This window comes from Anser cygnoides, chromosome W (genome assembly GCF_040182565.1).
Source record: "Anser cygnoides isolate HZ-2024a breed goose chromosome W, Taihu_goose_T2T_genome, whole genome shotgun sequence".
Classification (NCBI taxonomy): Eukaryota; Metazoa; Chordata; class Aves; order Anseriformes; family Anatidae; genus Anser; species Anser cygnoides.
The window spans coordinates 3,931,904-3,957,938 of record NC_089911.1 but is presented as its reverse complement, the minus strand read 5'-3'; the positions used below and the strand labels follow the sequence as shown (position 1 = coordinate 3,957,938).

Below are 26,035 nucleotides of genomic sequence, written 5' to 3'. Positions count from 1 at the left end.
AATCCTTGTGCAAGGGGCTCGTGCCCCCCCCCAATCTTCGTGCAAGGTCCTCGTGCAACACTCGTGCGCTAACAGTTTAACAGCTGGGGTCAGGAGCCCCCCCAGTGCAAGGGGCTTGTGCCCCCCCCAATCCTTGTGCGAGGGGCTCGTGTCCTTGTGCAAGGGGCTTGTGCCCCCCTCCCCAAATCCTTGTGCGAGGAGCTCATGTCCTCGTGCAAGGGCTCAGTGCCCCCCCCCCCCCCCCAAATCCTCGTGCAAGGTCCTCGTGCAACGCTCGTGTGCTAACGGTTTAACAGCTGGGGTCAGGAGCCCCCCCCGTGCAAGGGGCTTGTGCCCCCAATCCTTGTGCGAGGAGCTCATGTCCTCGTGCAAAGGGCCCGTGCCCCCCCCCCAAATCCTCGTGCAAGGTCCTCGTGCAACGCTCGCGCGCTAACGGTTTAATGGCTGGGGGCAGGAGGGGGCCCCCCCGTGCGAGGGCTCGTGCCCCCCATCCTCGTGCGAGGGGCTCGTGCCCCCCCCCCATCCTCGTGCGAGGGGCTCGTGTCCTCGTGCGCGGGTCCCTCCAGCGGCAGCAGACACCCTTGGGGGGGGGGGAAGGAAATAAACAGCTCGTGCCCTGCCCCCCCCGTGTCCCTGTGTGATGTTGGGGACCCCCCCAAAAAAAAGGGGGGGGTGCTTACGGACGGGGCGCAGCTGCAGCACCCGCAGGAAGTAACGGGGGCAGGCGCCCCCGCGTCCCCCTGGGGTCAGGATGACGCCGTTGGCCGAGCGGAAGAAGGGGATCCCGTCTGGTTTTTTTTGGGGGGGGGCGTCAGTGGGACCCCCCCCCCCCACAATATGGGGGTTGCCCCCCCCCCCCCCCCCCAAATATTGGGGTCCCCGCTCACCCGCCAGCGCCCGGGGTCCGTCGATGAGGATGGCGATTTCCGAGTCCGGACGCATCCCTTGGCGGGGGGGGGATTTTGGGGTTGGGGGGGGGCCTGGGGGGGGAAGGGGGTTGGGGGGGTCGGGGGGGGCTGGGGGGTGTTGGGGGGGGTCCCTGGGAGGGGGTTTCTGGGGGGGGGGTTGGGGATGGGCTGATACTGGGTGTCCCCGGGGGGGGGGGGGGGTTTGGGCATGGGATATTTACTGGGGGGGGGGGTGGGGATTGGGGGGGCGGGGGGGGTCAGGGGGAGGTGGGGGTGCTGGGGGGGGTCAGAGGGGGCCCTGGGAAGGGAGTTTTGGGGGGGGGGGGGGGTTGGGGGCATGGGCTGATTCTGGGGGTCCCCAGGCTGTGCTGGGGGGGGGGGTCAATGGGATATTTATTTGGGGGGGGGGTTATATGGAGGGAGAGGGTCCCATGGGATATTTATTTGGGGGGGTGTCATATGGGGTGGGGGTCCCAAGGGATATTTATTTGGGTGTGGAGGGGTGTCCCATGGGATATTTATTGGGGTGTCATATGGGGGGGGGGTCCCATGGGATATTTATTTGGGGGGTGTCATATGGGGGAGGGTCCCATGGGATATTTATTTGGGGGGGGGATCCATGGGATATTTATTTGGGGGTCCCATGGGATATTTATTTGGGGGGGGGGTCCCAAGGGATATTTATTTGGGGGTTCCCATGGGATATTTATTTTGGGGGGGGGTGTCATATGGGGGGGGTCCCAAGGGATATTTATTTGGGGGGTGTCCCATGGGATATTTATTTGGGGGGGGGTCCCAAGGGATATTTATTTGGGGGGGGTGTCATATGGGGTGGGGGTCCCAAGGGATATTTATTTGGGTGTGGAGGGGTGTCCCATGGGATATTTATTGGGGGGTGTCATATGGGGGGGGGGGGGTCCCATGGGATATTTATTTGGGGGGGGTCATTTGGGGGGTGGGTCCCATGGGATATTTATTTGGGGGGGGGGTCCCAAGGGATATTTATTTGGGGGGGGGTCATTGGGGGGTGTCCCATGGGATATTTATTTGGGGGGGGGTCCCAAGGGATATTTATTTGGGGGGGGGTCCCAAGGGATATTTATTTGGGGGGGTGTCATATGGGGGAGGGTCCCATGGGATATTTATTTGGGGGGGATCCATGGGATATTTATTTGGGGGGGGTCCCATGGGATATTTATTTGGGGGGGGTCCCAAGGGATATTTATTTGGGGGTTCCCATGGGATATTTATTTTGGGGGGGGGGGGTGTCATATGGGGGGGTCCCAAGGGATATTTATTTGGGGGTGTCCCATGGGATATTTATTTGGGGGGGGTCCCAAGGGATATTTATTTGGGGGGGTCCCATGGGATATTTATTTGGGGGGGGGTCCCATGGGATATTTATTTGGGGGGTCCTCACCGCTGCGCACGCCGGGGTCCCCGGGCAGCCCGGGGGCCAGGTGGATGTGGGTCCGCCCCATGGGCGACAGCCCCCCGCGCGGATGGGCCCCCAGCAGCGGCGCCGGGTGCCGTGGGCCAGGGTGGGGGCAGCGCCCCCGCGCTCCGCAGGGGGGTCAGCTCCAGCGCCGGCACCTGCGGACACAGCCCCCCCCCCGCCGTGAGCTGGGACCCCAAATCCTGCCGGGACCCCCAAATCCTGCTGGGACCCCAAAATCCTCCCCGGGACCCCCAAATCCTGCCGGGACCCCAAACCCTGCTGGGACCCCAAATCCTGCCGGGACCCCCCCAAATCCTGCCGGGACCCCCAAATCCTCCCCGGGACCCCAAATCCTGCTGGGACCCCAAATCCTGCCGGGACCCCAAAATCCTCCCCGGGACCCCCAAATCCTGCCGGGACCCCAAACCCTGCTGGGACCCCCAAATCCTGCCGGGACCCCAAAATCTTCCTATCCGGGACCCCCAAATCCTGCTGGGACCCCAAAATCCTCCCCGGGACCCCCAAATCCTGCCGGGACCCCAAACATCCCCTCCCTCAGGGACCCCAAATGTTCACCCCAGGGACCCCAAATATTAACCCAGGACCCCCAAAATCCTCCCTGAAACCCCAAATAACCCCCCTCAAAACCCCAATTATTAACCCAGGGAGCACCCCAAGCCCCCCCCCAGATCCCCTGGGAACCCCCAAATCCCCTCTAGACCACCCCAAGCCCCCCCAAATCCCCTCGGGACCCCCAAATCCCCTCTAGACCACCCCAAGCCCCCCCAGATCCCCTCGGGACCCCCAAATCCCCCTCTAGACCACCCCAAACTCCCCCCAAATCCCCTCGGGACCCCCAAATCCCCTCTAGACCACCCCAAGCCCCCCTCAGACCCCCGGGGACCCCCAAATCCCCTCTAGACCACCCCAAGCCCCTCCCAAATCCCCTCGGGACCCCCAAATCCCCTCTAGACCACCCCAAGCCCCCCAGATCCCCGGGGACCCCCAAATCCCCCTCTAGACCACCCCAAGCCCCTCCCAAATCCCCTCGGGACCCCCAAATCCCCTCTAGACCACCCCCAAGCCCCCCCTCAGATCCCCGGGGACCCCCAAATCCCCCTCTAGACCACCCCAAGCCCCCTCAGATCCCCGGGGACCCCCAAATCCCCCTCTAGACCACCCCAAGCCCCTCCCAAATCCCCTCGGGACCCCCAAATCCCCCTCTAGACCACCCCAAGCCCCCTCAGATCCCCGGGGACCCCCAAATCCCCTCTAGACCACCCCAAACCCCCCCAGATCCCCGGGGACCCCCCCAAATCCCCCTCTAGACCACCCCAAGCCCCCCAGATCCCCGGGGACCCCCAAATCCCCCTCTTGCCAACCCCAGGGCCCCCCAAACCCCCCCGACCCCCCAAGAGCCCTCTCTGGAGCACCTCAGGGCCCCTCAAATCCCCCTGGACCCCCCAAATCCCTCCTGGACCCCCCCCCCAGCCCCCGAAGCCCCCGGGACCTGCAGCGAGTGGCCCTGGTTGGCGCGGATGCAGAGGGGGTGGGGGCGCAGCGCGAAGCGCCCCTTGGGGTCCGCGGCCACCACGCGCCGCACGTCCTCCTCCGAGACCCCCGCGAAGGGCGGCAGCCGCAGCAGGGCCCCCACCTCCACGAAGCCGTCTGGGAACCCCCCGGCCCCCCCCCCCAAAGCCGTCACTGGGGGGGTCTCGGGGGCACCTGGGGGGACTTGGGGGTCCTGGGGGCGGTTGGGGGGGATTGGGGGCAATTGGAGGGGTCCTGGGGGTATTTGGGGGGCTTGGGGGTCCGGAGGCCTGTTGGGGGGGGGGGCTTGGGGGGGTCCCAGGGGGCGGTTGGGGGGGGGGATTGGGGGCAATTGGAGGGGTCCTGGGGGTATTTGGGGGTCCCAGGTAAAGTCCCAGGGGGCAGTTGGGGGGGGGGGATTGGGGGAAATTGGGGGCAACTGGAGGGGTCCTGGGGGTATCTGGGGGCTTGGGGGTCCCAGAGGCCAGTTAGGGGGGCTTGGCGGGGGTCCCAGGTAAAGTCCCAGGGGGCATTTGGGGGGGGGGGGAGGGGAAATGGGGTCAATGGGGGCAATTGGAGGGGTCCTGGGGGTATCTGGGGGGGCTTGGGGGTCCCAGGTAAAGTCCCAGGGGGTGGTTGGGGGGGGGATTGGGGGAAATTGGGGGCAACTGGAGGGGTCCTGGGGGTATTTGGGGGGCTTGGGGGTCCCAGAGGCCAGTGGGGGGGGGCTTGGGGGGGGGGTCCCAGGGGGCAGTTGGGGGGATTGAGGGCAATTGGAGGGGTCTTGGGGGTATTTGGGGGGCTTGGGGATCCCAGGTAGAGTTCCAGGGGGCAGTTGGGGGGGGGGATTGGGGGCAATTGGGGGCAATTGGAGGGGTCCTGGGGGTATCTGGGGGGGCTTGGGGGTCCGGAGGCCTGTTGGGGGGGCTTGGGGGGGGGGGTCCCAGGGGGCGGTTGGGGGGGGATTGGGGGCAATTGGAGGGGTCCTGGGGGTATTTGGGGGTCCCAGGTAAAGTCCCAGGGGGCAGTTGGGGGGGGGGGATTGGGGGAAATTGGGGGCAACTGGAGGGGTCCTGGGGGTATCTGGGGGCTTGGGGATCCCAGGTAAAGTTCCAGGGGGCAGTTGGGGGGGGGGGGATTGGGGGAAATTGGGGGCAACTGGGGAGGGGGTCCTGGGGGTATTTGGGGGGCTTGGGGGTCTGGAGGCCAGTTGGGGGGGGGGGCTTCAGGGGGGGTCCCAGGGGGCGGTTGGGGGGATTGGGGGCAATTGGGGACAATTGGAGGGGTCCTGGGGGCATTTGGGGGGCTTGGGGGTCCCAGAGGCCATTTGGGGGGCTTGGGGGGGGTCCCAGATAAAGTCCCAGGGGGCAGTTGGGGGGGGATTGGGGGAAATTGGGGGCAACTGGGGAGGGGGGTCCTGGGGGTATGTGGGGGCTTGGGGGTCTGGAGGCCAGCTGGGGGGGGGGGCTTCAGGAGGGTCCCAGGGGGCAGTTGGGGGGGGGGATTGGGGGAAATTGGGGGCAACTGGGGGGGGGGTATCCTGGAGGTATTTGGGGGGGGGGGCAAGGGGCAGTTGGGGGGGCCTGGGGGTCCCAAGGGGCACCTGGGAGGACTTAGGGGGGTCCCAGGGGGCAGTTGGGGGGCTTGGGGGCAACTGGGGGGGGGGGGTCCTGGGGCTATTTGGGGGGGCTTGGGGGTCCCGGGGAAGGACCCAGGGGGTGGGGGTGGGGGTCTTGGGGGCAATTGGAGGGGTCCTGGGCTATGTGGGGGGGGGTCCCAGGGGGCAGTTGGGGGGCTTGGGGGTACTTGGGGGTGTGGGGGGTGTCCTGGGGGGGCAGGGGATCCTGGGTGTACCTGGGGAGGGCCAGGGGGCAGCGGGAAGTTGGGGGGGATTTCGGGGGGGGGGCGGTTCTGGGGACATTTGGGGCTCCCAGGATCAGTTGGGGGGCCCGGGGGGGGGAGATCAAAGGGGGGGAGGGCAAATTGGGGGGGGGTCCCAGGAACATTTGGGGGTGTCCATGGGGGAGGGGGATTGGGGGGGGGCTGGGGGACCCCAAGGGGCACCTGGGGGGTCCGGGGGGGGGGGAATCCGAGGGGTTGGGGGGGGGTGTCCGGGGGGGGGGTTCCATGGGGGGGGGGGGTCACGTACCCGCCCCCATGGGCAGCCCCAGCTCCCCCGCCCCGTGCCGCAGCGCCCAGCTCAGCGCCTTCGACAGCCGCACGTGGGGGCCTGCGGGGGGGGCGGGGCCAGGCGGTCACGTGCCTGTCACGTGCCGGCCACGTGCCGGCCACGCCCCCGCCCCCCTCCCGTTCACCTCTGCCCGCCGCCGCCGCCCGCCGCCGCGCGCCGCCATGCGCCGCCACGTGACCGCTCCTCCCCCCCCCCGCGCCACCACGTGACCCGCCGCGCCACGTGGCCAGCCGCGCGGCCCGATGGGAGTTGTAGTTCTCGATGCGCTTTTATTGTGTTCCCCCCCCCCCCCCCCCCCAAGGTTCAGTCGAGTTTGCGGGTGCCCAATTTCGGGGGGCCCTGGGCCCCCCGGCGCTCGGCCCGCCGGGCCTCCAGCTCCCGGCGCCGCTGCTGCTCCCGCTGCCGCCGGGCGGCGTTCGGGGGGGGGCCTGGGGAGACAAGGGGGGGGTCAGGGGGGGCTGGGGGGGGCAAGGGGGGGCCTGGGGAGACAAGGGGGGGGTCAGGGGGGACTGGGGGGCAAGGGGGGGACCGGGGGGGCCTGGGAAGACAAGGGGGGGGGTCAGGGGGGCTGGGGGGGGCAAGGGGGGGCCTGGGGAGACAAGGGAGGGACTGGGGGGGGCAAGGGGGGGCGGGGGGGGCCTGGGGAGACAAGGAGGGGGGCAAGGGGGCTGGGGGCTGGGGGGACTGGGAGGGGCAAGGGAGGGACCGGGGGGGGCCTGGGATCACAAGGGGGGGGTCAGGGGGGCTAGGGGGGGCAAGGGAGGGACCGGGGGGGCCTGGGGGGGGGGGGGGGGGCAAGGGGGGGAACGGGGGGCCTGGGGAGACAAGTGGGGTCGGGGGGGCAGAGGGGCGCTGGGTGGGTCGGGGGGGTGCCAGGGGGGCTGGAGGAGTCCTAGGGGGTCAGGGGGTTATAAGGGGGGGGGGTCGGGGGGGGTCAGGGGGGTCTTGGGGGCTGTCGGGGGGCTCTAGGGGGGGGGTCAGAGGGTGCTGGGGGAGGGCGGGGGGGCTGGAAGGGTCCTGGGGGGGTCGGGGGGGGGCTGGAGGGGTCCTGGGGGGGGTCAGGGTGGTTCGGGGGGGTGGCTGGGGGGTCTGGGGAGTAAATGAGACGAATGGGGGGGGGGGGGGGGATGGGGGTCCTGGGGGGCAGGGGGATGCCCCAGGGGTTTTTTTTTGGGGGGGGGGAGATGGGGGGGGGTCTCGGGGGGGGGTCTCGGGGGGGGTCTCACCCCGCTGGCTGGGCAGCGCCTCCCAGGCGTCGTCGGTGCCCCACTCGGTGCCCGCCCCCCACCCCTCGTCCCCGTCCCCCTCCTGGGCCGGGGGGGCGCGGGGGGGCCGCCGGGGGGGGAGAGCCCGGCCGGGGGCCCCCCTCCTCTGTCCTGGTTGCTTGCGGGGGGCCGCGGGGGCTCCACGTCCTGGGGGAGGGGGGGGAATATTGGGGGGGGGGGCATTAGGTTGGGGGGGAGCTCACTCCGTGACCCCCCCTCCCCCAAAGTAATGCCCCCCCCCCCCCAAAAAAAAAAAAACCTCACCTCCAGGCTGCCCCAGTCATCGTCCCAGCGGTCGAAGTCGTCTGGGGGTCGGCTCGGGGGGGGCTCTGTTGGGGGGGGCTCTGCTGGGGGGGGCACAAGGGGGGGGGCACAAGGGGGGGAGTCAAGGGGGGGGGGTCAGGGAGAGCAGGGGGAGGGGTTGGGGACCCCCCCCCAGAGCTTTTTTGGGGGTGTCCCGGGGGGGGGTCGGGGGGGGCACTCACCCTGCGGGGGGGGCGCTGGGGTCTCCGGGGGGGTCTCCTGGGGGTCCCGGGGGGTCCCGGCCTCGGCGCCCATGAGCCGCGCCGTCAGGGAGGTGACGCCGGTGACGGCCCAGGACACGGCCGCCCCCAGCCCGCCCCCCGGCCCCCCCCCCGGCCTCGGGGGGTTCGGCTGCACCGGGGGGGCTGGGGAGGGAGCAGCGGGGGGGGGGGCTGGGACCCTGAGTCCTCTGTGCCCCCCCGTGTCTTCCAACCCCCCTGGACCCCCCCCATTCCTTCCCTCTCCCCATTTTCTCCCCCCCCCCCAGACCCCTCCCCCACCCTTAGGACCCCCCCCCCCAATTTTCTCCCCCCCGTGCCCCCCCAATTTTCTCACCCCCCATTTTATCACCCCCCATTTCCCCCCCAATTTTCTCACCCCCCATTTTCTCACCCCCCTTCATGCCCCCCCCCAATTTCCCCATTTTCTCACCCCCCTCCGTGCCCCCCCCAATTTTCTCACTCCCCCAATTTTCTCACCCCCCCTTCGTGCCCCCCCCATTTTCTCACCCCTCCGTGCCCCCCCGCTCTCGGCGGCCGCCTCCAGCTGCTCCAGGAAGCTGCGGATCGCCCGGAACGCCTGGGGGGGGGGGGAAGAAAGGGGGGGCACAATTCGGGGAGGGGGCAAAGCAGGACAATGAGGGGACCCCCCCCCCCAGCACCCATTGTAACAGGACCAGCTCCCCCAGCACCCATTGCAATGGGACCCCCAACGCCCCCCCCAGCACCCAATGCAATGGGACCCCAGCCCCCACCCCGTTATAATGGGACCCCCGACCCCCCTAGCACCCACTGTAATGGGACCAGGACCCCCAGCACCCATTGCAACGGGACCCCCGACCCCCCCCCCAGCACCCAATGCAATGGGACCCCAGCACCCACTGCCGTGGGACCCCCCAAGCCCCCCATAATGGGATCAGGACCCCCAGACCCCCCAACACCCATTACAATGGGACCAGGACCCCCAGCACCCACTGCCGTGGGACCCAAGGCCCCCCACCCCAGCACCCACCCCCAGCACCCACTGCAATGGGACCCCCGACCCCCCCCCAGCACCCACTGCAATAGGACCCCAGCCCCCCACCCCATTATAATGGGACCCCCAGACCCCCCCCCAGCACCCATTGCAGTGGGACCCAAGGCCCCCCACCCCAGCACCCACCCCCAGCACCCACTTTAATGGGACCCCCCCCCAGCACCCACTGTGATGGGACCAGGACCCCAGACCCCCCAGCACCCATTCCAATGGGACCCCAGCCCCCTTCCCCCCAGCCCCCACTGTGATGGGACCAGGACCCCAGACCCCCCAGCACCCACTGCAATGGGACCCCAGTCCCCTCCCCCCAGCACCCATTACAATGGGACCCCAGCACCCACTGCCGTGGGACCCAAGGCCCCCCACCCCAGCACCCACCCCCAGCACCCACTTTAATGGGACCCCCCCAGCACCCACTGCAATGGGACCAGGACCCCCAGACCCCCCAGCACCCATTACAATGGGACCCCAGCACCCATTGCAGTGGGACCCCCCAGCCCCCCCCAGCACCCACTGTGATGGGACCAGGACCCCAGACCCCCCAGCACCCAATGCAATGGGACCCCAGCACCCATTGCAGCGGGACCCCCAGACCCCAGCACCCATTGCAGCGGGACCCCCAACCCCCGTGCCCACCCCCCCCCAGCACCCACCCCCCCCCCCACCTGCTCCCTGACCCCCCGGTCGGGGTCGACGGTGAGGGCGCAGAGGGCGGGCAGCACCCCTGCCGGCGCACTCCTGGGCCGAGTAGCACCCATGGGTGGCGGCGAAGGCGGCGACGGCGGCCGCCCGCGCCGGGGCGAAGGGGTCCCGCGTCGCCCGCGCCAGGGCGGGGGCCAGCACCCGCTGCCGCACCTATGGGGGGGGGGGGTGAGCACTTGGGTGGGGGGGCCCAGGGGTGCGGGGGGTCCCATGGGTGCTCACCTGGGGGGGCAGCAGGGGAGGGGGTGAACACCTCGGGGGGGGTCCCAAGGGTGTGGGGGGGTCCCATGGGTGCTCACTGGGGGGTGGGATGAGCACCTCCAGGGGGGTCCCATGGGTGCGGGGGTCCCATGGGTGCTCACCGGGGGGGTGAGCACCTCCAGAGGGGTTGGGGGGTCCCAGGGGTGGTGGCGGGGGTAAGAACCTCGGGGGGGGGTCCCAGGGGTGTGGGGGGGTGCAGGGGTGCGGGGGGCGTCCCATGGGTGCTCACTGGGGGGGGGGGTGAGCACCTCAAGGGGGTTGGGGGGTCCCATGGGTGCAGGGGGTCCCGTGGGTGCTCACCTGGGAGGGGGCAGCAGGGGAGGGGGTGAGCACCTCTGGGGGGTCCCAGGGGTGTGGGGGGGTCCCTTGGGTGCTCACCAGGGGAGGGGTGAGAACCTCCAGGGGGGTTGGGGGGTCCCAGGGGTGGGAGGGGTCCCATGGGTGCGGGGGGTCCCATGGGTGCTCACCCGGGGGCAGCGGGGGGCATGAGCACCTCCGGGGGGTCCCAGGGCTGGGGGGAGCACCTCCAGCGGGGGTCCCATGGGTGCGGGGGAGTCCCATGGGTGCTCATGGGGGGGGGGGTGAGAACCTCCAGGGGGGTTGGGGGGATCCCAGGGGTGGGGGGGGGGGGGGCAGGGGGCAGCAGGGGGGGATGAGCACCTCGGGGGTCCCAGGGGTGGGGGTGGGGGGTCCCAGGGGTGCTCACTGGGGGGGGGGGGGGTGAGCATCTCGGGGGGTTCCCAGGGGTGGGGGTGGGGTCCCGTGGGTGCGGGGGGTCCCATGGGTGCTCACTGGGGGGGGGGTGAGCACCTCCAGGGGGGTTCCCAGGGGTGGGGGGGGATCCCGTGGGTGCGGGGGGTCCCATGGGTGCTCACTGGGGGGGTGGGGGTGAGCACCTCCAGGGGGGTCCCAGGGGTGGGGGGGGTCCCGTGGGTGCGGGGGGGGGGTCCTGCGGGGGCTCACCTGGGGGGCAGCAGGGGGCGAGGCGCCCCAGGCAGAGGGTGGCGTTGCAGCGCAGGGGGCCCAGGGCGTCCCCCCTGCACCCGGCACAGCAACCGCGGCAGCTCCCGGCCCCGCGTCGCCTCCGGCAGCTTGGGGGCCAGCAGCACCATGGACTGGGGGGGGGGGCAGAAAATAAGGGGGGGGTCAGAATTTGGGGGGGGGGTCAAAATATTGGGGGGGCACCGGGATGGGAGAGGGCCAGTGGAGAGGGGGCAGGGGTGGGGGGTGTGGGGGATGGGGGGATGTGTGCTTGGGGGCCAGCAGCACCATGGGCTGGGGGGGCAGAAAATAAGGGGGGTCAGATATTGGGGGGTCAAAATATTGGGGGGGGGTCATTGGGGGGGGTTAAAATATTGGGGGTCAAAATATTGGGGGAGACACAGGGGAAAGGGGTCGGGGGGGGGGATGTGTGCTTGGGGCCAGCAGCACCATGGGCTGGGGGGGGGGCAGAAAAATAAGGGGGGTCAGAATATGGGGGGGTCAAAATATTGGGGGGTCAAAATATTGGGGGAGGAGTTAAAATATTGGGGGGTCAAGATATTGGGGGAGACACGGGAAAGGGGTCAGGGTGGGGGGATGTGTGCTTGGGGCAAGCAGCACCATGGGCTGGGGGGGCAGAAAAATAAGGGGGGTCAGAATATGGGGGGGGGGGGCAAAATATTTGGGGGGGGTCAAAATATTGGGGGAGTTAAAATATTGGGGGGTCAAAATATTGGGGGAGACACAGGGGAAAGGGGTTGGGGGGGGATGTGTGCTTGGGGCCAGCAGCACCATGGGCTGGGGGGGCAAAAAAATAAGGGGGGTCAGATATTGGGGGGGTCAAAATATTGGGGGGTCAAAGTATTGGGGGAGTTAAAATATTGGGGGGGAGTTAAAATATTGGGGGGCATGGGAAAGGGGTCAGGGTGGGGGGATGTGTGCTTGGGGCCAGCAGCACCATGGGCTGGGGGGCAGAAAAATAAGGGGGGGGGTCAGAATATGGGGGGGTCAAAATATTTGGGGGGGGGAGTTAAAATATTGGGGGGGGGCAAAGTATTGGGGGAGACACAGGGGAAAGGGGTCAGGGTGGGGGGATGTGTGCTTGGGGGCCAGCAGCACCATGGGCTGGGGGGGGCAAAAAAATAAGGGGGGGGGGCCAAAATATTGGGGGGTCCAAAATTTGGGGGGGGTCCCAGATATTTAGGGGGAGAACCCGGGTGTTTTGGGGGGGGGAGGTCCCAGGTGGCTGGGGAGGGGGGCAGGTGTTTTTGGGGGGGGTTCTGAGGTGCTGGGGGGCTCTGAGGTTTTGGGGGGGGTCTGAGATGTTCGGGGGGGTCTGAGATGTTCGGGGGGTCTGAGATGTTCGGGGGGTCTGAGATGTTCGGGGGGGTCCAAATTTTTTTTGGGGGGGGGTCCCAGGTGTTTGAGGCGGGGGGACCCAGGTCTTGGGGTAGCTCCCAGGCAGCCAAGGGGGTACCCGGGTGTTATTTGGGGGGGGGGAGGTGACCCGGGGGTCTCTGTCCCCGGGGGGTCTCGTCCCCGGGGGGGTCCCCGTGCCGGGGGGGCGCACCTTGACGGTCTGCTCGCGGATGGCCGGGTTGGTGTCGAGGAAGCCGTGGGCGACGTGGGGGAAGATCTGGGCGCTCACCGTGGCCTCGGGCAGGAACTCGACGTAGTCCTCCAGCTGGGGGGGGGCACGGGGGGGGGGCACGGGGAGGGGCACGGGGAGGGGGGGCGCATGGGGACACCGGTGGCCTCCAGCGGACCCCCCGGACCCCCCCAGGACCACCCAGGAGACCCCCAGGGGACCTGAAGGTGGTGAGGGGGGCCCCCAGGTGCTCCCCAGGAACCCCCAGGGACCCTCAGGACCCCCCAGGAGATGAGGAGACCCCCGGGTGCCCCCCAGGACCCCCCAGGACCCCCCAAGTACCCCCAGGACCCCCCCAGGGACCCTCAGGTCCCCCCCAGGACCCCTCCAGGACCCCCAGGGACCCCCAGGTGCTCCCCAGATGATGAGAGGACCCCCCAGGACCCTCAGGACCCTCCCAGGACCCCCCAGGGACCCTCAGGACCCCTCCAGGACCCCCAGACTTGCCCAGGGCCCCTCTAGGACCCCCCAGGGACCCTCAGGACCCCCCCCCCGGACCCCCCAGGACCCCCCAGGGACCCTCAGGACCCCCCAGGGCCCCCCAAGTACTCTCAGGACTCCTGCAGGACTCCCCAGGGACCCTCAGGACCCCTCCAGGACCCCCCAGGACACCCCAGGTGCCCCCAGAGACCCCCAGAGACCCTAAGGACCCCCCAGGACCCCCAGGAGATCTCCAGGGACCCCCAGGTGATAAGAGGACACCGCAGGTGCCCCCCAGGGACCCCCAGATGATGAGAGGACCCCCCAGGACCCCTCAGGGACCCTCAGGATCCCCCAGGACCCCCCAGGGACCCCCAGGACCCACCAGGGACCCCCAGGGACCCCCAGGGACCCCTCCAGGACCCCTCAGGACCCCCCAGGACCCCCAGGACCCCCCAAGTACCCTCAGGACCCCCAGGGACCCCCAGGACGCCCCAGGGACCCTCAGGACCCCCAGGACCCTCAGTAACCCTCCAGGACCCCTCAGGACCCCCCCAGGACCCCTCAGGACCCCCCAGGACCCTCAGGACCCCCCAGGGACCCTCAGGACCCCCCAGGACCCCTCCGGGACCCTCAGGACCCCCAGGGCGCCCCCAGGACCTCCCCAGGGACCCTCAGGACCCCCAGGACCCCTCTAGGACCCCCCAGGACCCCCCAGGGACCCTCAGGACCCCCGGACCCTCCCAGGGACCCTCTAGGACCCCCCAGGGACCCTCTAGGACCCCCAAGTACCCTCAGGACCCCTCCAGGACCCTCAGGACCCCCCAGGACCCCCCGGACCCCCAAGTACCCTCAGGACCCCCAGGAACCCCCAGGACCCCTCTAGGACCCCCAGAGACCCTCAGGACCCCCCAAGTACCCTCAGGACCCCTCCAGGACCCCCAGACCCCCCGGACCCCTCTAGGACCCCCCAAGTACTCTCAGGACCCCCAGGGCGCCCCAGGACCCCCCAGGGACCCCCAGGACCCCCCAGGACCCCTCTAGGACCCCCAGGGACCCTCAGGACCCCCCAGGGACCCTCAGGACCCCCCCAGGACCCCCCCAGCCCCACCTGCTGCAGCAGCCGCATGCGCAGCGCCCGGTCGGGGGCGGCGAAGAGGCGGACGAGGACGGGCACCACGCGCTCCTGGTACTCGGGGGGTCCAGAGCCTTGGCCACCTGCGGGGGGGTCAGAAGGGGTGTCTGGGTGGGGGGGGCGTCCGGGGGGTCTGTGTTTGGGGAGGGGGGGGTCGCACCTTGAGCAGGGGGCGAGGGCGGCGGCGTCGGCGCTGCCAGCGGAGGGCGTCGAGGAGGCGCGGCAGCAGCTTGTGGCGCTGGAAGGGGGGGGGCAGGCGCCTCCAGGCGGGGGGGCAGCTCCTGCAGGAAGGTGCGGCGGGCGGGGGGGTCCTGCACCTGGGGGGGGGCACGGGGGGGTCCGGGGGGGGGGGGGCTACGTGGGGATTGGGGGGGTCTGGGGGATATGGGGGGGTCTGGGGGGATATGGGGGGTAAGGGGGGAAATGGGGATGGGAGAGGAGGGTATGGGGGGAATTGGGGTGGGGGGGGGGGCGCGCGGGGGGGTCCTGCACCTGGGGGGGGGGCACGGGGGGGCACGGGGGGGGGTCAGACGGGGGGCTACATGGGGATTGGGGGGGGGTCTGGGGGGTATGGGGGGAGTAAGGGGGGAAATCGGGGGGGAATTGGGGTGGGGGGTGCGCAGGGGGGTCCTGCACCTGGGGGGGGCACGGGGGGGTCAGACGGGGGGCTACGTGGGGATTGGGGGGCTGGGGGGGATATGGGGGGGTATGGGAGGGGATATGGGGTGGGAAGGGGGGTATGGGGGGGGATATGGGGGGGAATTAGGGTGCGGGGGTGCGCGGGGGGGTCCTGCACCTGGGGGGGGGGCACGGGGGGTGTCAGAGGGGGGGCTACGTGGGGATTGGGGGGTCTGGGGGGATATGGGGGGTAACGGGTAGGAAATGGGGATGGGAGAGGAGGGTATGGGGGGAATTGGGATGGGGGGGGGCACGCGGGGGGTCCTGCACCTGGGGGGGCACGGGGGGGGTCAGAGGGGGTTTGGGAGGGGATATGGGGAAGTAAGGGGGGGATATGGGGGGGGGTGAGGGGGGGTATGGGGACACGGACAGGGATGGGGACAGGATAGGGACAGGGACGGGATGGGGACTTATATAGGGTCGGGGGACGGGACGGGGACGGGATGGGAACTTATAGGGTCAGGGATAGGGACAGGGATGGGATGGGGACTTATATAGGGTCGGGGACGGGACGGGGATGGGATGGGGACTTATATAGGGTCAGGGATGGGGACAGGGATGGGATGGGGACTTATATAGGGTCGGGGATGGGACGGGGATGGGATGGGAACTTATATAGGGTCAGGGACAGGATGGGGCCAGGAAAGGGCCCAGGACAGCGGGGAAAGGGACAATGGGACTGGGGACACTGGGGACACTGGGGATGGGAAAGAACAGGGATGGGATGGGAACATATAGGGTCAGGGACGGAATGGGAACATATAGGGTCAGGGACGGGGATAGGACGGGATGGGAACTTATATAGGGTCGGGGATGGGGATGGGATGGGATGGGAACTTATAGGGTTAGGGACGGGCACAGGGACGGGCACAGGGACGGGATGGGAACTTATAGGGTCGGGGACGGGACGAGGCCAGGGAAGGGCCCAGGACTGCGGGGATGGGGACAATGGGACTGGGGACACTGGGGACACTGGGGACACTGGGACTGGGGACACTGGGGACACTGGGGACACTGGGACTGGGGACACTGGGGACACTGGGGACCCCGGGGACCCCGTGGCCACGCACCTGGAGCTGCTCGAGGAAGAGCGCGGTGTCCACCAGCCCGCAGGCGAGGAAGCCCCCGGGGCTGCGCCCCGCGCCAGCAGCTGCTCGGGGCCCGGCCGCGCCCCGGGGTCGGCGGCCACCAGCTCGCAGTACGGGGCCACCAGCGCCGGGGGATCTGGGGGGGCACGGGGGTGTTATTGGGGGGTATGGGGGGGTTATATGGGGTTATGGGGGGGTTATGGGGGGGGGTATGGGGGGTTATATGGGGGTTATGGAGGGGTTATATGGGGGTATGGGGGGTTATATGGGGTTATGGGGGGGTTATGGGGGGTTACGGAGGGGTTATGGGGGGTTATATGGGGGTATGGGGGTATAGGGGGGTATGGGGGGGTTATGGGGGGTTATGGGGGGGTTATAGGGGGTTATGGGGGTTATATGGGGGTTATGGGGGTTATGAGAGGTTATAGGGGTTATGGGGGGTATGGGGGGGTATGGGGGGGTTATGGGGGGTTATAGGGGAGTATGGGGGGGTATGAGGGGTTATGGGGGTTATGAGGGAGGTTATATGGGGTTATGGGGGTGTTATGGGGGGTTATGGGAGGGTTATATGGGGTTATGGGGGGGTTATAGGGGGTTATGGGGGTATATGGGGGGTTATAGGGGGGTATAGGGGTGTTATGGGGGGTTATATGGGGGTATGGGGGGTATAGGGGGGTTATGGGGGGTATAGGGGGGTTATGGGGGTTATATGGGGGTTATGGGGGGTTATGAGGGGTTATGGGGGGTTATGAGGGGTTATGAGGGGTTATGAGGGGTTATGGGGGGTATGGGGGGTATAGGAGGGTTATGGGGGGTATAGGGGGGTTATGGGGGGTATATGGGGGGTATGGGGGGGTATAGGGGGTTATGGGGGGGTATGGGGGGTTATATGGGGTTATGGGGGGTATATGGGGGTATATGGGGGTTATAGGGGGTTATAGGGGGCATAGGGGGGTTATATGGGGGTTATGGGGGTATAGGGGTTATAAGGGGGTATGGGGGTTATGAGGGGGTATAGGGGGGTATAGGGGGTTATATGGGGTTATGGGGGGTATGGGGAGGTTATATGGGGGGGGGGGTACGGGGGGGTATATGGGGTTATGGGGGGGTATAGGGGGTTATAGAAGGTTATGGGGGTATAGGGGTGTTATGGGGGGTTATGGGGGGGTACGGGGGGTTATGGGGGGAAATGGGGGAATTAGGGGGAATTAGTTATGGGTGGTTATGGGGGGGGTTATATGGGGGGTTATGAGGGGTTATGGGGGGGTTATGGGGCAGAGGGAACCCCAGGGGGCCAAGGGGAACCCAGGTGTTGGGGGGGGGGGAGACCCAGGTGTTTGGGGGGACCCCAGGTATTGGGGGAGTCCTGATGCCAGGGGGGTTCCCGGTGCCCTGGGAGGGGGGTCCCGGTGACTGGGGGGGAATCTCGGTGCCCGAGGGGGGTCCTAGTGCCCGGGGGGATCTCGGTGCCCGGGGGGGGATCTCAGTGCCCGGGGGGGGGGGTGTCCCGGTGCCCGAGGGGGATCTCGGTGCCCGAGGGGGGCTCCCGGTGACTTAGGGGGGTCCCAGTGACTTGGGGGGGATCTCGGTGCTGGGGGGTCCCAATGACTTGGGGGGATCTCGGTGCCCGAGGGGGGATCTCGGTGCCCGGGGGGGGGGATCTCGGTGCCCGGGGGGGGGTCCCGGTGCCGGGGGGGCTCCCAGTGACTTGGGGGGATCTCGGTGCCGAGGGGGGGGTCCTGGTGCCTGGGGGAGGGGTCCCAGTGACTTGGGGGGATCTCGGTGCCCGGGGGGGTCCCGGTGCCCGGGGGGGGTCCCGGTGCCGGGGGGGGGTCGCGGTGCCGCCCCCACCTTGCCGAAGCTGCGCAGGGCGCCGGGCCGGGGCAGGGGCCCGTTGAAGAGCTCCCAGATGAGGCAGCCCAGGCGCCACATGTCCCCCGCCCTGGGGACACCGGTGGCAGCGGGGGGGGGCACGGGGACACGGCTCCCGGACCCCCCCCCTCCACGGTCCCTCAATATCCCCCCATGTCCCCCCAGTGTCCCCGTGTCCTCGCCAGCCCCCCCAAATCCCCCCCCAGCCCCCCAATAACCCCGACCCCTCCAGCCCCCCCAATATTCCCACGTCCCCCCCCCCCACCCCCCAATATCCCCCCAAGCCCCCCCAGCCCCAATACCCCCCAGTATTGCCCCAATATTCCCACGTCCCCCCCCAGCCCCCCAATATCCCCCGCGACCCCCCCAGCCCCCCAATACCCCCCAGTCCCCCAATATCCCAATACCCCCCCCACCCCCCTTAATATCCCAATATCCCCCCAACATCCCTCACGTCCCCCCGCCCCCCAATACCCCCCAACCCCCCCCAGCCCCCCAATATCACCCCAATACCCCCCCAACACCCCCCACACCCCCCAGCCCCCCAAAACCCCCCCCAGCCCCCCAATACCCCCCAAGCCCCCCAGCCCCCCAATACCCCCCAGCCCCCCAATACCCCCCCCCAACACCCCCCCCCCAAGTCCCCCCCAGCCCCCCAATACCCCCCCCAACACCCCCCCCAAGTTCCCCCCCAATACCCCCCCAAGTCCCACCCAGCCCCCCAATACCCCCCCAACACCCCCCCAAGTTCCCCCCCAATACCCCCCACACCCCCCAGCCCCCCAATACCCCCCAAGCCCCCCCAGCCCCCCAATACCCCCCAATACCCCCCACGCCCCCCCCCAGCCCCCAAATATCCCCCCCAGTACCCCCCCCCCAGCCCCCCCAAATCCCCCCCCCCCCCCCCAAACTCACCAGGGCTCCCCGCGGCCGTGCCCGCCCCCGCTGAGCTCGGGGGGTCCTGGGGCTGGGGGCTCCCCGGGGGGGCGGGGGCTCCTCGCCGCTGGCCGCCACCCGCTCGAGCCCCCCAGCTTCCACTCCCCCCGGGTCGACGAAGACGGCGTCGAGCCCCAGGGCGCCGTGCACCAGCCCCGAGCGGTACAGGAAGGCCAGCGCCGTCTGCGGGGGGGGGGACACAATTCTGGGACCCCCCCCCCCCCAAATAACGCAGAGACCCCCCCCCCCCAGATCGCTGGGACCCCTCGTAACTACGGGGAGACCCCCCCCAGAGCTGGGATCCTGCCCGCATGGGGAACACCCCCCCCCCCTCAATTAATGCCCCCCCGCCATAACTGGGACCCCCACCCCACTGGGACCCCCCCATATTATTGGGACCCCCCCCCACTGGGACCCCCCATATTACTGGGACCCCCCCCAATCAATTGCCCCCCCCCCATATTACTGGGACCCCACCACCACCACTGGGACCCCCCACATTACTGGGATCCCCCCCCGCAATTAGTTGCCCCCCCCCCTTAATTGGGACCCCCACCCATCACAGGGACCCCCCCATTAATGGGACCCCCCATATTACTTGGACCCCACTCATCATTGGGACCCCCCATCAATTCCCCCCCATATTACTGGGACCCCCCCCCCCATCACTTGGGTCCCCCTCCAGGACCCATGGACCCCCAACCCTGTGCCCCCCCAAATCCTGTGCCCCCCCAACCCTGTGCTCCCCCATTTTGTGCCCCCCCAACCCTGTGGACCCCCCCAACCCTGTGCCCCCCCATTTTGTGCCCCCCCCCCATTTTGTGCCCCCCCAACCCTGTGCCCCCCATTTTGTGCCCCCCCCAACCCTGTGCCCCCCCAACCCTGTGGGCCCCCCAAATCCTGTGGACCCCCCCCAACCCTGTGCCCCCCATTTTGTGCCCCCCCCCATTTTGTGCCCCCCCCCAACCCTGTGGACCCCCCAACCCTGTGGACCCCCTTTTGTGCCCCCCCAACCCTGTGGGCCCCCCCAACCCTGTGCCCCCCAACCCTGTGGGTCCCCCAAATCCTGTGGACCCCCCCCAACCCTGTGCCCCCCCATTTTGTGCCCCCCCCCATTTTGTGCCCCCCAACCCCTGTGGGCCCCCCCAACCCTGTGCCCCCCCCAACCCTGTGGGCCCCCCAAATCCTGTGGACCCCCCCAACCCTGTGCCCCCCCTATTTTGTGCCCCGCCCCCCCATTTTGTGCCCACCCCAACCCTGTGCCCCCCCATTTTGTGCCCCCCCCCCTCACCAGCAGCTGGTGCAGCCCCCAGGCCACCTCGTCCTCGCTCGGCCCCCCCGGGGTCACGCAGGCGGCAGCGCAGCGGCGTCACCGCCTCGGTCACCAGGTACAGGCACTGCTCCGTCTGGGGGGGGGGGGGCGGCGGATGACCCCCCCCCCGGGACCACCCCTCAGCCCCCCTTCACCGCATGCCCCCCCCCCGCCGCGTGCCCCCAGCCCCATGGCCCCGTCCCATGGAGGCGGCCCCAACACGTCCCCGTGGCCCCCCCGTGGCCCCCCCCATCCCCCCGTGGCCCCCCCATCCCTTCATGTCCCCCCCCCATCCCCTTGTGCCCCCCCCCCGTGACCCCCCATCCCCCAAAGTTCACCCACTGCCTTCTGTCCCCCCGTGTCCCCCCCCATGTCCCCCCCACCCCCCTGACCCCCCATTTACCCCCCATTCTTGTGCCCCCCATTTACCCCCCCATGCCCATGACCCCCCCCCCAGATCCCCCTCAATCCCATATCCCCCCATTCACCCCCCAATCCCAATACCCCCCATGTCCCCCCCGACCCCATGTCCCCCCTGATCCCAATACCCCCCAATCCCAATACCTCCCCATGTCCCCCCCAGCCCCAATACCCCACCCGATCCCAATACCCCCCGTGCCCATATCCCCCCACTCACCCCCCAATCCCAATACCCCCCAATCCAAATATCCCCCCTCTGATCCCCATGTCCCCCCGTCCCCATCCCCCCCAATCCCAATACCCCCCGTATCCCCCCCTGATCCCCATGTCCCCCCCAATCCCAATACCCCCCGATCCCCGTGTCCCCCCAATCCCAATACCCCCCAATCCCTATACCCCCCATCCCAATACCCCCATCTCCCCCCGATCCCCATGTCCCCCCTGACCCCATGTCCCCCCCCAATCCCAATACCCCCCAATCCCAATACCCCCCCATGTCCCCCCCGATCCCCATGTCCCCCCGATCCCCATACCCCCCAAATCCCCGTGTCCCCCCCGACCCCAATAGCCCCCCAATCCCATACCCCCCCATCTCCCCCCTGATCCCCATGTCCCCCCCAATCCCAATACCCCCCGATCCCAATACCCCCATGTCCCCCCCGATCCCAATACCCCCCCAATCCCATACCCCCCAATCCAAATACCCACCCCGTCCCCATGTCCCCCCGATCCCCATGTCCCCCCCAATCCCAATACCCCCCAATCCCAATACCCCCCCATGTCCCCCCCGACCCCAATACCCCCCAATCCCAATACCCCCCAAGTCCCCGTGTCCCCCCCATCCCCATGTCCCCGCCCCGATCCCAATACCCCCCAATCCCAATACCCCCGATCCCAATACCCCCCAAGTCCCCCTGTCCCCCCGATCCCCATTCACCCCCCAATCCCAATACCCCCCAATCCAAATACTCCCATGTCCCCCCTCTGTCCCCATGTCCCCCCATCCCCATCCCCCCGATCCCAATACCCCCAAGTCCCCATGTCCCCCCCCGACCCCAATACCCCCCAATCCCAATACCCCCCAAGTCCCCATGTCCCCCCCGATCCCCATTCAGCCCCCCAATCCCAATACCCCCCGTCCCCATGTCCCCCCCGATCCCAATACCCCCCAGTGCCCATATCCCCCCACTCACCCCCCAATCCCAATACCCGCCCTGATCCCCATTCACCCCCCAATCCCAATACCCCCCGTGTCCCCCCCTGACCCCAATACCCCCCGACCCCAATCCCCCCCGCGCCCCCACCTCGAGGCTGTCGAGGTAGGCCAGCACGTTGGGGTGCCGCAGGGTGCGCAGGCGCCGCAGGGCGCAGCGGGCGCGGGCGCTGCCCTCGGGGTCGCCGGCCCCCAGCGCGTGCACGAACACCGACACCGGCTGCCCGTCCGCCTGGGGGCACGGGGACACGGGGACGTCGGGGGGACACGGGGATGGCGGGGGGACACGGGGACGGCGGGGGGCATTGGGGGATGGGGGGACATCGGGGGGATATGGGGACATCGGGGGGATATGGGGTATAGGGACATTGGGGGGCGTCGCGGGATGGGGGGACATTGGGGGGATATGGGGACATTGGGGGGACACGGGGACAGCGGGGGGACACGGGGACAGCGGGGGGACACGGGGGATGGGGGGACATTGGGGGGATATGGGGACATCAGGGGGACACGGGGACAGCGGGGGACACAGGGGGATACGGGACATCGGGACATTGGAGGGCATGGGGACATTGGGGGATATGGGGGAAACGGGACATGGGGACAGCGGGGGGACACGGGGACGTCGGGGGGACACGGGGACGTCGGGGGGACACGGGGACGTCGGGGCGTCGGGACAGCGGGGGACATTGGGGGGATACGGGACATGGGGACAGCGTGGGACACGGGGACATTGGGGGACATCGGGGGGATATGGGACATGGGGACGTCGGGGGGACGTGGGGACAGCGGGGGGCATTGGGGGGATACGGGACATGGGGACAGCGGGGGGACACTGGGGCGTCAGGGGGCATCGGGACATCGGGGGGACATGGGGACAGCGGGGGGCATTGGGGGGATACGGGACATGGGGACATGGGGGGACATCGGGGGATGGGGGGACATTGGGGGATATGGGACATGGGGACAGCGGGGGGACACTGGGGCGTCAGGGGGCGTTGGGACATCGGGGGGACACGGGGGCGTCGGGACATCAGGGGGACATGGGGACAGCGGGGGGACATCGGGGACAGCGGGGGACACGGGGGCGTCAGGGGGTGTCGGGACATCGGGGGGCGGAGGGACATTGGGGGACATCGGGGGGATACGGGACATGGGGACATTGGGGGGCGTGGGGACATTGGGGGGATATGGGGGCGTCGGGGGATGAGGGGACATCGGGGGGATACGGGACATGGGGACAGCGGGGGGACACGGGGACATCGGGGGGTGTCAGGACATTGGGGGGATATGGGACAGGGGGACATCGGGGGACATCGGGGGGATATGGGACATGGGGACATCACTGGGGGACATCGGGGGGCATCTGGGGGACACGGGGACATCGGGGGGCGTCGGGACATTGGGGGGTGTCAGGACATCGGGGGGATGTGGGGACATTGGGGGACACGGGGACATTGGGGGGATATGGGGATATTGGGGGGATATGGGGTATAGGGACATTGGGGGGCGTTGGGGGATGAGGGGACATCGGGGGGACACGGGGACATTGGGGGGATATGGGACATGGGGACAGGGAAATATGGGGACACGGGGCTATGGGGACGTGGGGACAGCGGGGGGACGTGGGGCACGGGGACAGGGAAATATGGGGACACGGGGGGACATCGGGGGGACGTGGGGCACGGGGTCATGGGGATGTGGGGACAGGGGGACGTGGGGACACGGCATGGGGTGTGGGGACATCCGGGGGATATGAGGGCATACGGGGATGTGGGGACGGGGACACGGGGACGGGGGGATGTGGGGACGGGGGGATGGGGATGGGGGGATGTGGGGACGGGGGGATGTGGGGACGGGGGGATGGGGATGGGGGATTTGGGGACGGGGGATATGGGGACAGGGGGTCAGGGGGACAGGGGGATATGGGGGCAGGGATACGGGGACGGGGATATGGGGACATGGGGACGGGGATTTGGGGACAGGGGGATTTGGGGATGGGGGGTTTGGGGACGGGGGGACAGGGGGTCAGGGGGACGGGGGGATTTGGGGATGGGGGGATTTGGGGATGGGGGGACGGGGGATATGGGGTTATGGGGACGGGGATTTGGGGACGGGGGGATTTGGGGATGGGGGGACAGGGGGATATGGGGATGGGGGATTTGGGGATGGGGGAGATGGGGACATAGGGATATGGGGACGGGGGGACAGGGGGATATGGGGACATGGGGACAGGGGGACATGGGGATGGGGTATTTGGGGACGGGGGAGATGGGGACAGGGGGACAGGGATTTGGGGACACAGGGATATGGGGACGGGGGTACTTGGGGATATGGGGACAGGGGGACAGGGGGTCAGGGGGACGGGGGGATTTGGGGACGGGGGGATTTGGGGACATGGGGACAGGGGGACGGGGGGATTTGGGGTCAGGGGGGATTTGGGGTCAGGGGGACAGGGGATATGGGGATAGGGGGACATGGGGATAAGGGGACGGGGGGACATGGGGATGGGGATTTGGGGACGGGGATTTGGGGTCAGGGGGACAGGGGGATATGGGGACAGGGGGACGGGGGGATTTGGGGACGGGGGGATTTGGGGTCAGGGGGACATGGGGATATGGGGACAGGGGGACAGGGGGATAAGGGGACGGGGGGACATGGGGATGGGGATTTGGGGACGGGGATTTGGGGTCAGGGGGGACGGGGATTTGGGGATGGGGGATTTGGGGACATGGGGGGGCAGCGGAGCGGTTCAGGGCCAGAGAGACCGGGGGGGGGGAGGGGAACCCAGGGCCCGCCCCGCTCCCCCCAGCGCCCCCCTCCCCCTCCCGGTTCCCCCTCCCCCTTCCCCTCCCCCTCCCCCCGCCGGTGCCCCCTCCCCGGCGCCCCCCCCCCCCCCCGTTACCTTGCGGCGCCCCCTCAGCAGCTTCCAGAGCGGGGCCGGGCCCTGCTCGGGGTCGGGGCCGGGCTCGGGGGGCCGAGCTCGAAGGGGAAATCCCGGACGGGGTCGCGGGAGAAGAGCCACATGGCGGGGGGGGGGGGGGGCACCGGGGGGCACCGGGGGGGGGGCGAGAGGGGCTGGGGGGGGCCGAGGGGGGGACCGGAGGGGCGGGGGGGGCAGGGAGGGCCGGGGGGCGCGGGGGGGGGGGGGGCGGGGGGCGGGGGGGGCACCGGGGGGCACCGGGGGCACCGGGGGGGCACCGGGGGGGCGCCGGGAGCGGGAGCGGAGCGGAGGGGCCGCGGCGGGCACCGGGAGGGGGCGGGGCTTCGGGGGTGGGCGTGGCCTGGTGGTGGGCGTGGCCTGGGGTGGGCGTGGCCTGGGGTGGGCGTGGCCTGGGGTGGGCGTGGCCTGGGGGTGGGCGTGGCCTGGGGTGGGCGTGGCCCGAGAGCGGCGGCGTGGCTGCGGGAGGGGCCGGGGGTGGGCGGGGTTAGGGGCGGGGTTAATGGGGGTGTGGGCGTGGCTTGGGGCTGGAGTGGGCGGGGTTAAGGGGTTGTGGGCGTGGTTACGGGGTTGTGGGCGGGGCCTCCGAGGGTGGTGGGCGGGGTTAAGGGGGTGGTGGGCGGGGTTAAGGGTGGTGGGCGGGGTTAAGGGTGGTGGGCGGGGCTCTGAGGGTGGCGGTGGGCGGGGCGAGCGGAAGGGGAGGGGAGGGGGGAGCTGAGCGCGTCAGCGGCGTCACGTGGGGGCCAGCGGAGCGGATGTGACGTGGCGCGGCGCGGAGGGGCCGCTTCCGGGAGGGGGGGGGGGGGGGGCTGCGGCCTGCCGAGGTTTTAATTACCAAAAAAAAAATAAACTTTTAAGGGCTGCCGGGCCCTCAGGAGCCGCCCCCCAGTGGTTTTTGACATTCCCCCCCCCCCCCTCTGAAACACACGCTGAGCCCCCGAAACGGAGCTGAGGGCCTGCGGGGCCCCCAGCGAGGCTTTATTTCTTAAAAAAATAAAAATAATTTAAAAAAATAAATAAAATTCCGTGTCTGCTGGTAAGGGGGAGGTCACAAAACGTGTTCGTCACCTAACGCACGTTCAAATAAAGCGTTTGTCCCCCTAAAACCTCCCCGAGAGGACACACAGCTAGTGCTGTTATTATTAATCATTAATTATTATTAATTATAAGTACAATTATTATGAAAAGGGGGCGAAATTCCCAATATTTCCTCCACATTATTCTAATTTTTTGCCTCAGGCTCAGCCTCGGTTCCAGCCCCGGCCCCCGGCGCGGCGTTGGGGCTCACAGGGAGCGCGGCTCCGTTCCTCCCCCCCCCCAAAAAAAAAGACTTATTTTGGTTTATTTTTCGCATAAAACCTTACGTAAATCTTCACCAGCCCCGTATTGGTACATAAAAGTTAGGTAAATCTTCATCAGGCCCGTATTTGGGCCGAAATACCCAAGGTCCTTTTCTGGGCTTCTTAGGCCAGACGAGTTAACGACATCAAACCGGTTATTAATTAATTAATTAATTAATTAATTTAATCTATCTATCTA

At 68.8% G+C, this 26,035-nt stretch overlaps 2 protein-coding genes across 2 annotated transcripts; both read right to left on the bottom strand.

The window, feature by feature from the left end:
* Positions 1-437: 437 nt before the first annotated feature.
* LOC136788556 (tRNA 2'-phosphotransferase 1-like) lies at positions 438-6,230 on the bottom strand. The gene is given in 9 exon segments (XM_066987116.1): positions 438-580; positions 681-788; positions 888-944; positions 2,329-2,403; positions 2,406-2,453; positions 2,456-2,501; positions 3,857-4,014; positions 6,026-6,106; positions 6,158-6,230. Coding segments are annotated over 9 exon segments (789 nt in total).
* A 2,023-nt stretch (positions 6,231-8,253) lies between these two features.
* On the bottom strand, positions 8,254-24,582 carry LOC136788555 (N-terminal kinase-like protein). The gene is given in 21 exon segments (XM_066987115.1): positions 8,254-8,433; positions 9,555-9,611; positions 9,613-9,744; positions 9,814-9,968; positions 10,816-10,888; positions 10,890-10,967; positions 12,404-12,517; positions 14,013-14,119; positions 14,195-14,235; positions 14,237-14,292; positions 14,294-14,353; positions 15,785-15,846; positions 15,849-15,929; positions 17,635-17,744; positions 18,590-18,667; positions 18,669-18,793; positions 19,902-19,941; positions 19,943-20,016; positions 21,647-21,787; positions 24,461-24,520; positions 24,523-24,582. Coding segments are annotated over 21 exon segments (1,884 nt in total).
* Positions 24,583-26,035: the final 1,453 nt, after the last annotated feature.